Source organism: Alternaria atra (genome assembly GCF_907166805.1).
Source record: "Alternaria atra isolate CS162 genome assembly, contig: 21, whole genome shotgun sequence".
NCBI classification, from domain to species: domain Eukaryota; kingdom Fungi; phylum Ascomycota; class Dothideomycetes; order Pleosporales; family Pleosporaceae; genus Alternaria; species Alternaria atra.
Genome location: NW_025091319.1, coordinates 1930281 through 1943824, shown reverse-complemented (window position 1 = coordinate 1943824; position 13544 = coordinate 1930281). Strand labels below are relative to the sequence as shown.

The following is a 13544-nucleotide window of genomic DNA, read 5'->3' as shown; positions in this document are numbered from 1 at the left end:
CAGCGACAGATTAGTACTGGAGACGGCAAGATGAAGTTAGGGTGAAGAGATGGAAAGTAAAAGCTTGTCAGACACTTTGGGCACGGGGTTCAGGCATTTCGGTACGGGCAACAAACTCAGCGACAAATTCGTGCAACGTCTTTTAGAGGATCTGCTAATACACCAGTAACTACTCCGCCCACACATCATAATTGAGATCTTCCCCCTCGTTGACAACAATTTCTAACATAGAATTTACTCTAATATCCAACAAAAGCCCACTGACATGTAACCTTTTGAAGATGTCAAACAGCTCGGAGTCAGGCCTTTCCACATATATTAGCCTCAGATTGCAGAGTAACTCGACGTGCGATCATGTCAGGATGCCGTAACCCAAATATACCCATACTGACGCAGCCAACTAACAAGCCAAATGAGTCAGGAAGTTTCGCCAAGTGACCTATAGTGTTGGTTACACGATCCATCTTCGGTTACAACACCGTTGGTCCGTCGTGCGGAGTCTCATCGCGCCCGATTACATGTCCTACAGCCATGGATAAATTCTTGATTGCTTCAAGTAATGCTGATGAGTCTCATGCGCAGATCTCGAAAATCTAGCCACTTACACATGAGCAATCATGTCCCGGATCTCGCACCATCTGCCACTGCTTGCCTGAACGCCCAAAGCAGTAGCCAGCGGGGCCATTGCGTCCTCCAACATATTGAGACGTCGTTTCGTACGAGACCCGGGTCACCTTATCGAGATAAGGTCCTTGTAAGCTACCTGAAGGAGTGTAGCGATAGGTTGACGACATTCAACGATGCGATTTGCGTGCTCGGTACGCACATTGCGTGATCTGACCCCACCTCGAGTGAAATGCATACATGACATGGGTCGGATGGATATATGAGTCTTCGTTCACCGTGACAAACTTGCAATCGGAGAAGTTCAGACCATCCATTTAGTGAGACAAGAATGACGGCTCCGACAAAGCAAGAGTACCCTGCGCCGCAGACTAAGACCGGTGCGCTTGACGCCGGCTTCAAGTTTGAAGAAACAACCCCCGTCATCGGCCGAGAATACCCTGATGTTAATATCGTTGAAGACATCTTGAACGCTTCTAATGCCGACGAACTCATTCGAGATCTGGCAATAACAAGTAAGTCATACCTACGCGTCGATCTCACTTGGGGGATAGCGATCTGATCAGGAACCAGTCTCTGAACGCGGAGTTGTCTTCTTTCGAGCTCAAGATAACCTCACAAATGATCTACAGAAGACCCTCGTCCATCGTTTGGGTCAACTGACCGGAAAGCCTGTCGACTCCACCCTGCACATTCATCCAGTCCTCAACAACACCTCTGAATTTGGCGTGGATGATGCGCAAATAAGCACTATCAGCTCGGTCGGTCGTAAAAACATTTATAAACACGAGAACGATGGCCGACCGAGTGGTACGCGTCGCTACGACGCTGCGCAGTGGCATTCGGACATCCAATTCGAGCCGGTCCCGGCAGACTACACCTCACTGCGCTTGACACAGCTTCCGGAAACAGGGGGTGACACTCTCTGGGCTTCTGGATATGAGATTTACGATCGCTTTTCGAAAGCTTACCAGACTTTCTTTGAGAGTCTGACTGCAACCTTTGACGGCAGCGGCTTCATCCGTGCTGCTGACGCGAACCCGGAAAAAATCAAAATTTATGAGAAAGAACGAGGTAATCCGAAGAACGTCGGCAGATCGCTAAGTGCTGTACACCCAGTGGTGCGCACAAACCCCGTAACTGGATGGAAGAGCATCTTTGCTCTTGGTCCATTCCCCAAGTACATCAACGAGCTTCATGAGGAAGAATCGGTAGAGTTGTTAAAGAAGTTCCGGTCTGTGATAACAGAGAATCACGACCTGCAAGTCCGCTTGAAGTGGAAGAACAAGAACGATATCGGTAAGCGCTTGTAACAAATCTTGTCTTTCTATGAAGCTATTACTCACCAGCTGCAGCTATATGGGACAACCGCAGCGCCTTCCATAGCGCCACCTTTGATTATGATGGCCTTGGCGAACGCTTTGGCAATCGAGCAGTGGGTATCGGAGAGGCACCCTACCTTGATCCAAACAGCCGGTCTAGGACGGAAGCTTTGACGGAGAGAAACGTGATTGCAAATGGGTACACAAATAACGGCATCGCGAAATCGGAGATGGTGTCGGCATAGCAAGCGCCTGTATGTCGAGCAGTAGTAGATGAGTGGGGAGAGTACGAGCAGGCGTCGCTAGGCCTGGTCGTCCCTCGACGCGCTCAAGGGAAGAATTTCAGGTGGCTATCTAGGTAGTACGTGGAACATGTCGTCTTCCTTACTACCCACACACACATGAAAGTTCATTACCGTCTACAAACAACAACATATGACCTTGTTAGCTCTGGAAATTGTCTGTGACAAAATTGCGTAATGAGATGGCTAGAGGCAGGCTTGCATTTGCGAACCTCCGTTTCAAGACATTGGGGGGCCTAAGCTATGACGCCATTACAGGGGAGTCGCACTTCATCGCTTCTGCACTACACGCGTTTCCTACGAATATTAGCTCACCAATACTGCAATTTATTGTCGCATTGATCAAACAATATCCATTGCTGTGCTGTTTATGTAGCTTTTGCTTCTTTTTCGTCTTTGTTTCTTCTAGATGGAGATCCACCTCCCCATCCAGGTATCCACGATCTGCTTCGCCTCATCGACCAGACCCATGTCCAGCAGCAATTGGGAAGTGCCGCGCACAGCTGAGTCAAGCGCTGAGAAGATCCACGCGTGTGTATAACTCGTGTGCTCTCCGATAAAGATGGACTGATGCTCTGTCTTGTAGTAGGCAGGCAGGAACAGATCTTGTTGGCCAACGAAGGGGGACGCCCAGGCACCAGCTTGGTGTTCGTCGAATTCCCAGCACTGGCGTTCATATGCGCCAGTGAACTGCTCATCAGCAACCTCACCATGAACCTCTACCATCGCCCGCTGGACCATGGCCACGTGGTCGGTCGTGCTGAGCGCACCGACTGAGCGAGCCAGAGTACCGGAAACATACGATCCCAGAATGACGCCGGGTCCAGTTGAGTTGATCTTGTATGCAGGATAGCAGACGCTGCCGATACCTGCGATATCGACTGAGCCGCAGCCACCGATGATAGGTGGTGAAAGCTTCTCCCAGAAACGTGTCTTGTAGTGCAGAGAGACCTTGCACGACGGCTGGTAATTCATCTCTTCTATGGCACGCGACAATAGTGAAGAATATTCGGGAAGATCCCAGAGTCTGACCTTGGAGAAGGGCACGGCGATGACTGCATAGTCGTACTCCTCGCTCTCCGGCTCCATTGCGAAAGGATCCTGGCGCCATTGGACCGCGATCTTGCCGGTGCTCTCGTCGTGCTTCAAGCCAGTCACCTTGCGACCCAATGTCAGACGGTCCTGAACATGGGGGTAGAAAGCACGGGGAAGTGACTCCAAACCCTTATCGATCGTCCGCCACGTCGTGGCACTGAAGTAAGCCGTCTCGTACTCCCAGATTGGAGCGTTTTGAAGGCCAGTAACATAGTCGACGACATCATCGCTTGCATTAAGCGCATACTTGATGTACGCTGCCTCGGACCAATGGAATAGGCCCTTTTCTACGGCGTTCTTGTGAGCTTTGTACACATTGGAGTACAACTCGCGTACAACCTCCGGTGTGTATCCAATGAAGTCATCAAGCGCCTCCTCAACGTGCTCGATAGCCTTCTCGTCCGGACCCTCAACCGCAGACAGCGTATAAGCCGTCGCATTGTTCTTGATTTGCGTTGCGCTAGGGATGCGTCCGTTCGGCAGACGGAAACCGTTCGAGTTACCAGGCACATTTGGGCTTGATTGGATCCAGGGAATGAAGTTGACAGCGAGGCTGCTGGTATTACCTCCGTTCATCTGGTTGAGGACATCACCGAGCTGGAAAACCATCTTATGGTCCTGGATCTCCAATGTCTCGTTCGTATCTGGGTAGGTGGTTGAGACGGGGAATCGCATAGGACCCATCTCCTGGTACTGATATTGCTCAGGTGTGCTACCAGCAAGGTACTTTGTTCGAATACGTCCACCAATACGTTGTGAAGATTCGGTGATGTGCCAGTCGTGGATGCCTACCGAATCCAGGAGAAGACTAGTCATCAAGCCAGACATACCTCCTCCAATGATGGCGATTTTCTTGCTCTTCTCAACTGCGACGTATGAGGCGTTGTTCTGCTTCGCCTGCATGTAGGCTACACCGTCAAACCAAGGACCCATTGCATCGGCAACGTCTGAGATCTCCTCCCGTTTCTTTGGTTGATGATGGATTCTGACAGGCGCTGAGCGACCGATCAGTGTGGACCCCGAGTAAGCATGTAGACATCCGCCGTGAACGGCATCGTCCGGTATGATCCAAACGAATCGCTCGGGACGACCTGATCGCTTGATGTAATGCGATGCCACATCATGATGACCATCTGCATGGCTTTTCATGCCGCAATCGCCATATACCAGACGGACTTCACCCTCGAAGTCATCGTCTCCATAGCCGACATGGACGTTGTGTACCGAGTTTGACGTGACGGTTAGGGGCTTGAAGAAGAGGAGGTCTGACCGAGGGGAGACTGGGCTGGCAATAGCACCACCAGCTAGAGAAAGGGCAGCCGAAGAGGCTGGGAGAAGACCCTTCATCGTGGCGTGGATAAGAGGTGAATGTGCTGAGGATAGGAACTTGAATAGAAGGGAAACATCGTTTACTCAAATACCAACCTCGCTCAACACCGCGGCGAGCAGTACCTTCCAGACTTACAACTTTTTTTCCATTCTTGTTGGTCACCGAATCTTATCGTCCACGTCTTCGTAGGGCGTGGCTGTGGTCTTCCGAAGATGTCGTTGCGACGGCCCGTCCGCCGCTGACAGGACAGAAAATCTATGCATTCGGCCGCGATAAGAACAATACTGTAGGGCGTAGCTGTACGCGACTTCGACAAGTCTCCTCGTAGGATGGGGTCGCGTCGCGCCCAAACCGCCATTACAGTTGACCCGCAGTATGCCCTCGAAGCGAGATGCAGTAGTGCAACGTATTACGGACGATAGTGTGGAGATTCAGCTTGCGGAAGCGATCTGCGTTGTGGAGTGAGGTTTCTTTACCAGCTGAAAGATAACAAACATCGGATAAGACAGCATCCCTGCTCGCCTACGACTGTCAGTCCGAGTTATGTCGGCAACGACACCAGTAGTCCTGTATGCGACTTCGCGATGGTACTGTACCTCCAACTATCTACTATGGTCCCTGTCGGTGTCGAAGGCAACATTTACTCTGATATCTCTGTAATGCGAAGGATACGACTACGCATTGAAGAAACGTCCTAGGATGAAAGCACACATGCTCTACTAGCTATGTTTCCACGAAGCTGCTGCAAAAGAAAGAAGCGTATTCGGAATATCGCATGTTCTCTTACATGCAACCCTGCAATACGACGAAGTTCTCAAGTGGGGCTATTCCAGAAGCACGAGTCGGACATGCGATACGACAGAATGTGGCATAGATCTTTATCCGGGAACAGTGGCTATAACTCGATGGGTGAGGCTTGTTTCTTTACCGTAAAAAGATTCGGACAGGGACCTGAATCCTGTCGGCAAATGAGGAAGCGAGCGGCAAGCCATGGATACCCCAGGTGGAGCTCTGCGATTGCGATAACGCACAACAGCTGGTCTAAATCCCGATTCTTATCTCAACTCCATGCAGCCTTTATCTTGCGTTACGTCAGGATGAATGCGTGCTTCGCAACGCACGCGTTAAACGCACAGTACAAATGCAGAGATATCTCGGCGCCCAGGCTGACTACATCTTCTACGGCCTTTCTTGCGATAGCATAACTTACCCTACTCCACAACGCTTCGCATGCTATCCTCCTTCCTTTTCTAGTGCATTTTGGATATCTACGGGTTTTTGAACCCCACGACCACGGCCGAGACGGTTGGGCAAAATCCTGCCCACTTGGGTTTAGTCCAGGTAATACAGTTCCTGGTGGACATTCCGGTACCTTGGGGCCGGCGGCAGACTGGAAACGATTACAAACGAGTCTGACTGTAACGTGGATCATCAGCCGTGGCTGTGAGCCATCAATATCTACTGCATTTTGGAGCAGCATTGGCAGCGAGCCTTACTTGGTGCATGGACACTCGCAGCTCTTGGAAGTCATGGCGGTCGGTACAATGCGGATAGTGAACTTGACCGAACACGAAAGAGTTGGGAAGTGATAATCCGACACTATGGGCAACGCCTATAAGACCATGGGTGAGCCGAAGCTGATGGGAGTAGTCAGACCAGGATCACCATAGTATTCAAGGTTTCGACGTCTACATTGTCCTAGAGTTCAACACCATCATGGTATCCTTCACGTCTGTCGTCACCGCCTTCCTCGCTGTTTCTGCTGTTGCAATCGCCAAACCAACACCAAAGCTTGCTGAACAACCCGTGGTGACCTACCTTGGTACCCAAGGTCCCATCCTTTGTATGCTACCCGTTCTATCGTATGTGATCAATGTACTGACTTTCGTCAAGCAAGCGGTGCATGGACTTCGAAGGGCATAGTCTATACCTCAGGGACCGTTCCTTCGGTCAATGGAACGATCGTGGTAGGCGGTATCGAAGCTCAAACGGTACATGAATCCAACTCGTGCCGTTCCTCACGTCATGCTCACTCAAAGCAGGCTCAAGTGATCAAGAACATTGCTGTAATTCTCGAAGAAGCCGGAACATCGTGGGACTACGTCATGAAGACTACGGTGTTCCTTGCCAACATGTCAGACTACACTGCGATGAATGAAGTCTATGCTGCTATGCTACCTAGCCTGAAGCCTGCCCGTACTGCTGTGGAGGTTGGCAAACTGCCGGGTAACTTTTTGATCGAGGTTGAGGCTATCGCTGCCATTCCGGATTCATGACGTTAAATAGTATCTAGGAAACGGAGATAGAACCCGGGATAGTTATCCAGGCTATACGAAACAAGAGCGACGATCTTCGCAATTGATATAATGAGGCCATCAACCAAGATGTCTGAGAATTTCAGTGCTAATGCTCGAGTTCACTGCTTTGTATCTTTGCAATATTTCAATCTCTTACCTAGCATTACGCAAGACAAGAGAAAAAGCAACGCCGTAGATGCGTTAAGTGCGGAAATGTCTCCGCCCACTCATCGGTCAACAATGACGTCGAGATGTGGGGTAGCACTACCTGACTGGATGCTACCATAATGCAGGAACACTTCAGCGTGTTACGATACTTACCAGTAATCAAAAGAATCTGCCGGGGGAAACACGGATTAATCAAGATGCCTGAAATGCACGATCACGATGGCAAGCCCGTACACCACCATATGGCGCGGGTAAACGGTATCCGCCTACACTATATCACATCCGGATCAGGCCCACCTCTACTCCTACTACACGGTACACCTAAAACACATTACTACTGGTATCGCATCGCACCTCTACTAACGAAAAAGTTCACCATCATCGCCCCAGATCTCCGGGGTTTCGGCGCAACAGACAAACCACCCGCTAGCGAAGGTTACGATGGCCGCACAAACGCAAAAGACATGGCCGAACTGATGCACCAACTTGGATACGAAAAGTTTGCCGTTCATGGCGAAGACCGCGGCGCAACATATGCTTTTTGCCTTGCAGGACTATATCCGGATCGCATAACCCATCTTTCCTTTTGCGAGATGCTACTTTCCTACGCCCTTACTAAGCAAACATTCTTCACACGCAAGAACATTGCTGCTCAGTACAATCAAAATGGCGTTTGGAACTGGCATATCCCCTTCTTTTGGCTGCCGCATATACCGGAGATGCTGATTCAGGGGAAAGAAGAAGAGTTTTGGACGCACTTCATGAAGGCGGAGTGCTATAATCCTAGTGCGTTAGACCAGGTGGCCATAAATGAATGGGTGAGGTGTTTGAAGGCGCCGGGTGGGTTGAGAGCTGTTTTGGAGAGTTATCGTGCGCATTGGGTCAATGTGGATGTTGAGGAGGAAATTTTGAGCAAGGAAAAGTTGAAGTGTGATGTTATGACGGTAGGGGCGCCAGAGTAAGTTTGCAAAGGCGGATGATCTGCTGAGATTGCTAACGGCGTGCAGATTCTTTGGGCCGCTTGTCAAAGAGCAGATGCAGTCTGCTGTGGAGAAGGTGCATATTGCTGAGGTCTTTGAGGAGTGTGGGCATAGTCTGGCACTTGAACAGCCTGAGAAACTTGCGAATCTCTTGAAGAAGTTCATTCTTTGAGTCTGGGTTGTTGTCCGTCGATGAGAAGCGCCGCATCACTCTGTAATTGGCAGCGCTTTGCAACTCGAATTTTTTACCGATGTTTCGAAGTAGCTATCACTAGCTATGCATTACACGATATCACACAGTGATCACACTAAGGCAGTCCACTCTCGAGTATCCATCTGAATTGATATTCTCAATGTGTTCGATTCGTTTCTACCATACAGTCGATCCCCGGGTCTCGCACTAGTCACACTTTTCTCCATCCTGAACCTTTAGCACTCACTATAGCCACAAGCCGACCGAAAAATCCCGCTTGACTGAGGAGATGTCAAACACCGGCAGATTTCGCTGCTAGCTTGTGTCTAATATATTGATTAGCACGTAAACATGATGGTCGAGCTTGCCTGCCACTTACAGACCGGCACTTGAGGAAGTACATTAGGCACGGGAGGCACCCCAGAATCCTCAACGGTTCGGAATTGATGGCGATATTGGAAGTCGAGGTGGCGGCGACAGATGTAGAGACTGCAAGGGCAGTTGTGACGACGGGGGCGACAAGCGCAGAAGAACGTTGCATGACTGGAAAATGGCGCTAGAGAGCGTTCTGGTGGACATGTGCTTATTGGAGAAATGATTCGTGGGATCGATTATGTACCTTGATAACTGGGTGATATATGGAGATAGTAAAGGATATTATATAATGCAAGATTCCTAACGACGAGCGGTATTGCCTACCTTGCGTCATCATCGCTGCTATGGCGTGTGGCCCGGGCTTGATGGGTGAACGATTTCATCTACCATGAGTGATGTTCTTGTGGGAAGATAGCATCGAGATATGGAGCGTTGTACAGATTGGCTAGTCGATATAGCCCATCGTGTCAAGCAGATTGAGCGTCAGTGGGATATGCGGTGTCGTATTTGCACTCGGTATCTTGACTTGTTTGCTGCCCCAACACTCTGTACTGTGTATCTTCGCTTGACCCAGCTTCACCGTTTGGAACATGCATGTCGTGATTGCTTCTGCGACCGCCTGGTTTCTTTGCAAACCAATATATGTTAGATTATATCGCGACGTTAGGCGAGTATGATCAGCTTCTGTCTCGACATTTAATGTCTTGTCAACTTTAATGAGCGCCATGGCGATAACGTAGCTCGCCGACTCCTTATGTTCATTTGAAGCTTGCTGGTTGTGAAGAGTAGGCCCATGCCCAACTTAAGAGTTGCTCTTGCAAGGCCTAAGGAGCTGGGTAAAAGCATTCTACCCATCGAATCAAATTATCAGGTTGCTCAACATGTGAAACCTCATCTAACTGTAATGTAGCAGGGACGACGGTGTCCTGATGACGTTGAGCCTCTGAACACGCCTGGCGACGTGAGTCACATTTGAGGTAGTGTACAGAGTGCTTGGCAAGCTCGGATGATGTGATGTGTTAAGTCATAGGATATGATTCACACGTTGAAGACTCATGCATGGCCGGGTGCGTAATGGAGCACACGTGAAACCATCGGTGGACAGAAAGGACACTGTCACGTGGAATCTTACCGACTGCCTAGCGCCGGAACAACACAACTCCATGCCCGGTAAACATCACCCCACGACGCGTACCATAGTTGCATTCTTTCTTCTGCTCCTCCATCGCGATCTGACCAATTGCCGACGCTGCATCTAGCCAAATTCGATCGGGTGACACGCGCGCGTCACGTTCCTGCCTCGATGGCGATTATTCTGATTCCTACGCGTGAACACATGATCTAACCCAACCTTGCTCGCCGCTGACGTACCCGATCTCGTGAGTATAGCCCTCAAGCGCATATTTGGACGGAAAGAATGTTTTCGAATAGGCGCGAGCCGGTACCTGCTCGGTAATGTAGCGAGACCGCCTCGGGAGATCGTGCGACATGAATGATGGTTTTGCACCGGCTCCATCAGGGAAGGTCACCCACGTCTTCGATATACACGCTGCGAAAAAAGGCTGCAATCGTCAAGCTGTAGTAGACACGGTGGAGCGCACCATGTTCGGCGATTCATTTAGGTAGGGGAGAAGAGCGAGGAAGCCTTGGGGCAGGACAACTTGTGTCAAAAGGGCGGCTGTGCTATGACCGTATTCTGCGGTTCGATTGGTGCGCCACACTTTGCTAGAAGAACGTGGAACTTCTGCCCTGAGGTGGTGACGTTTGCTAGTACAAACAGCTTGCTTTGGATAAATTGTAGACAATACTTAAAGTATACCCCAGAGGTATACACGATGTTGTAATCTACAGTATACTAACAAAACATGACCTATATCTTCAGGGTGCGGGATGGCTGAGGTGCAATCCAGGAAAATAATTCCCTGTTCGCAACGCGAAATGTTGATCGAGCTTTGGTAAACTCCAGAGATGTATTTCAGAACGGGATAGGGCACGCGGTACATCCTACCAGGCAGCTGCAATATGAAATTGTACTGGCATGAGGGGGAAAGTGGAGTCATCACCCATGGTTGGGAAGTACATATAAGGGCCTGTTCCATGGTAAAGGTGGCTTAGCGAGTAGTCCTGCCCTTGAATGCTATGTGCGGCCGTCAGACCCCAAGCCATTCATGTTTGCGCGTTAGTGTCGATCATTCTTTGGAAGCCGCATAACAGCTGGACCTTCGCACCATCCTCTCGATTCTCATTCTCATCGCATCGCTACACACGCACATAAAGCCCCCTCAACTCCCATACTGCCACGTCTACTACTACTGCATCTCACGCAAAACAACAATCACGTTACTCTTTCGTCACGGCATTATATCCCGACGGCTTTACTCTTTCGGTACAGCGTTGTACCTCGACGACTTTAGTGTCGTCGATACTAGCGCATGCTTCCACTCCTACTGTGCCCTGATTGACTGGACTCCACACCGCGCCACCTGAAACAGGAAACATTGTCAAAGGACATCACCTCTCACCAGTTCGATCAAGTTCTTCTCACACAATACTTGGTCAACTGCGACACATACACAACCCTTCTTCAGGCACCATGACAACAGTCATCGACCTGCCGGCAGAGTTGCGCAACAAAATCTACGAACAGCTCCTTCACGGGTGCCATCCTCAGCGAACACATGCTGCTTTGTCACTCTTCAACGTCTCGAAGCAAGTTAGTCACGAGTCCACATCATACTTCCACCAACATAATGCCTTCGCCTTCACCGCCTCCTCACCCGCAAACGACAGCGCCACCATCCTTCCTCCCATTGCTGATAAGTGGCTACGGTATCTCCGTCGGCTCGCCGTATATGCTACGACCGCTGGAGCGGACTCGGAAAGGGAAAGGAAACTAGCTAGCACCCTCGCATCCCTAGCTACTATCGGTGCAAAGTTCGAGGATCTCTACATTCACATTGATTCCTCACTGTCAAGGCTCGCCAATTCTCGTGTGGACGACTCTGTTCTGCACGCGCAACATCCAATCACGATAGCTTTACGACAACTGCTCGACGCCAATGTTGTGAAAGCCATTCGCCTCGAACTTCACGGCATTTGGTTTGCACCCGGTGTTGGCCAAGACCTCCACGCTCAATACGGCACCCAGCTTCAGTTCGTTGCTGGGAGGAAGCCTGTCATGGATCCATCTATCTTGGAAAAGTTCCTCACTGGCTCTTTTGTAAGCTCCCATCTGACCACCCTAGGTGTCGAAGATGATGTCATTGTTAGCGCATCCTCCTCCGGCGATGAATCCACTCCTAGTACGCCAAATTCTCTTCCATCCTCTGTCTGTTCGGTATTCCAAGATCTAGACATGTTCTCCGTCACGTCGTTCGAACTCAACTCAGACGCCACTGCTGACGACGAAGAGTCGAGAGATGACGCAAACGAGAGCTCGTTTTTCGCCGAGGTTGATATTGAAGAGTGGGAGACCTCCACACTGGCGATCGAGCAAGAAGAATTGCAGGATCAGGCTGATGTGGAACTTGATGAGGATGAAGACTACGAGATGGAAGAAGTATTGCAGGATGATATGGATGCAATCATGGGCAACATGGAGGATGCTGCTCAACACATTGCGAATGATATCGACATGTCATACATGACTAACTTTGCGCCTGACCTGCTCTTGCGTCAACATAATCTTAGTCACTTGACATGAGTGGTATACCTTTCATTTTTGTTGCACATCAGACACCATACGATACGGTCGTGGTGAGCGAAATCGCATGCAACTTATGATTTCAGATTAGGGTTTCAACTTGGACTCTCAGCACACGACGATCTTCAGCGCCTCTGGTGCTCAACACTCTTGAGTCAGCGAGCAAGAGCCTTTTCGACGGGGGGTTTTTGTTTTCTCATGTAACCAATACCCATGCGCTATCGCCGTTAGCGGTATAGCATGTTATAGATTTCCTTTCGAAATGATAACCTGATTTGTAAATGCTGCCTCTGTACCTACACTACAAGTCAAAAAATACCGATCCGCTGATAACACATCTTAGAGGTTCACGCGATACCAAAACTAGCTCTAAATGGCCATAGAGACCCATATGCAGCCGTTCGTCCTTTTAGCATTACGCTCGCTATGCTGGAGCGGTCGGTGTTAGTCTAGCCTGCCCTATAGGCGACAGATTTTTACCATCCCGTTCCCACCGGTAATCTTAACGTCGTCATAACTGAGAGTCATCGGAGATGACTCTTATGGGCTCGCAACCTCACTACTGATCATCTACTCTCCTTCCTCATTTCACTGCTTACATTCTAGCTTTCAGAGGTCAGCGTCAAAGCGGCGGTTATACCCATCTATGACTGTCGCGTTAAGTGGAACATAACGATAAGTCCTACAACTCGTAACTCATTCGTACCACCAGTCCCACCCAAGGGTAAGCCGCCTAAGACCGCGCCCTCTGGGCCAATGATAGGTGAGGCAAAGAAGACTCTGGATGCCCTGTCATTACCCTTACGTATAGCCAGCAAGCTCGAAACGTCCCCTCGTGGTAGTAGCGTCTCACCAGCGTCCAAATCCGATAAGCTAGATGTTGGTACTCGTCCGTCGCTAAGGGTCACGACGACTTTCACCGATCCTAGAACCGCACCAATACCCCTCGATCTTCGCCGTAGTGATACACAGCATACGAGTCACGCGCACGTTTGCAAGAAACCAACACCACGTACATCGATTGCAGATCGGAAAACAAGCTTTTCCAAAGATAGGCCACAAGTTCAGCAGCGGAGTAACGTATAACATATATCTCCAAAGTCCGATGTAAGAGACAGATCGGACAGAAATTTCCAGGAAGAGGCACAACAGCCG

The 13544-nt window shown here is 49.9% G+C and overlaps 5 protein-coding genes across 5 annotated transcripts; 4 read left to right on the top strand and 1 right to left on the bottom strand.

The window, feature by feature from the left end:
- Positions 1–955: 955 nt before the first annotated feature.
- ALTATR162_LOCUS1060 (uncharacterized protein) lies at positions 956–2191 on the top strand (the record flags this gene model as incomplete). Its single annotated transcript, XM_043308655.1, has 3 exons — positions 956–1139; positions 1198–1923; positions 1980–2191. The coding sequence occupies 3 exons, from the start codon at positions 956–958 to the stop codon at positions 2189–2191; spliced, it is 1122 nt and encodes a 373-aa protein (XP_043164590.1).
- A 462-nt stretch (positions 2192–2653) lies between these two features.
- On the bottom strand, positions 2654–4690 carry ALTATR162_LOCUS1059 (uncharacterized protein; the record flags this gene model as incomplete). The annotated part of the gene is made up of 1 exon (XM_043308654.1): positions 2654–4690. One exon carries the CDS (start codon positions 4688–4690, stop codon positions 2654–2656), a length of 2037 nt encoding a protein of 678 aa, XP_043164589.1.
- A 1584-nt stretch (positions 4691–6274) lies between these two features.
- On the top strand, positions 6275–6949 carry ALTATR162_LOCUS1058 (uncharacterized protein; the record flags this gene model as incomplete). Its single annotated transcript, XM_043308653.1, has 3 exons — positions 6275–6299; positions 6352–6516; positions 6567–6949. 3 exons carry the CDS (start codon positions 6275–6277, stop codon positions 6947–6949), a joined length of 573 nt encoding a protein of 190 aa, XP_043164588.1.
- Positions 6950–7335: 386 nt separating this feature from the next.
- Positions 7336–8290, top strand: ALTATR162_LOCUS1057 (uncharacterized protein; the record flags this gene model as incomplete). Its single annotated transcript, XM_043308652.1, has 2 exons — positions 7336–8096; positions 8146–8290. The coding sequence occupies 2 exons, from the start codon at positions 7336–7338 to the stop codon at positions 8288–8290; spliced, it is 906 nt and encodes a 301-aa protein (XP_043164587.1).
- A 2989-nt stretch (positions 8291–11279) lies between these two features.
- On the top strand, positions 11280–12389 carry ALTATR162_LOCUS1056 (uncharacterized protein; the record flags this gene model as incomplete). Its single annotated transcript, XM_043308651.1, has 1 exon — positions 11280–12389. One exon carries the CDS (start codon positions 11280–11282, stop codon positions 12387–12389), a length of 1110 nt encoding a protein of 369 aa, XP_043164586.1.
- Between the last annotated feature and the right edge of the window lie 1155 nt (positions 12390–13544).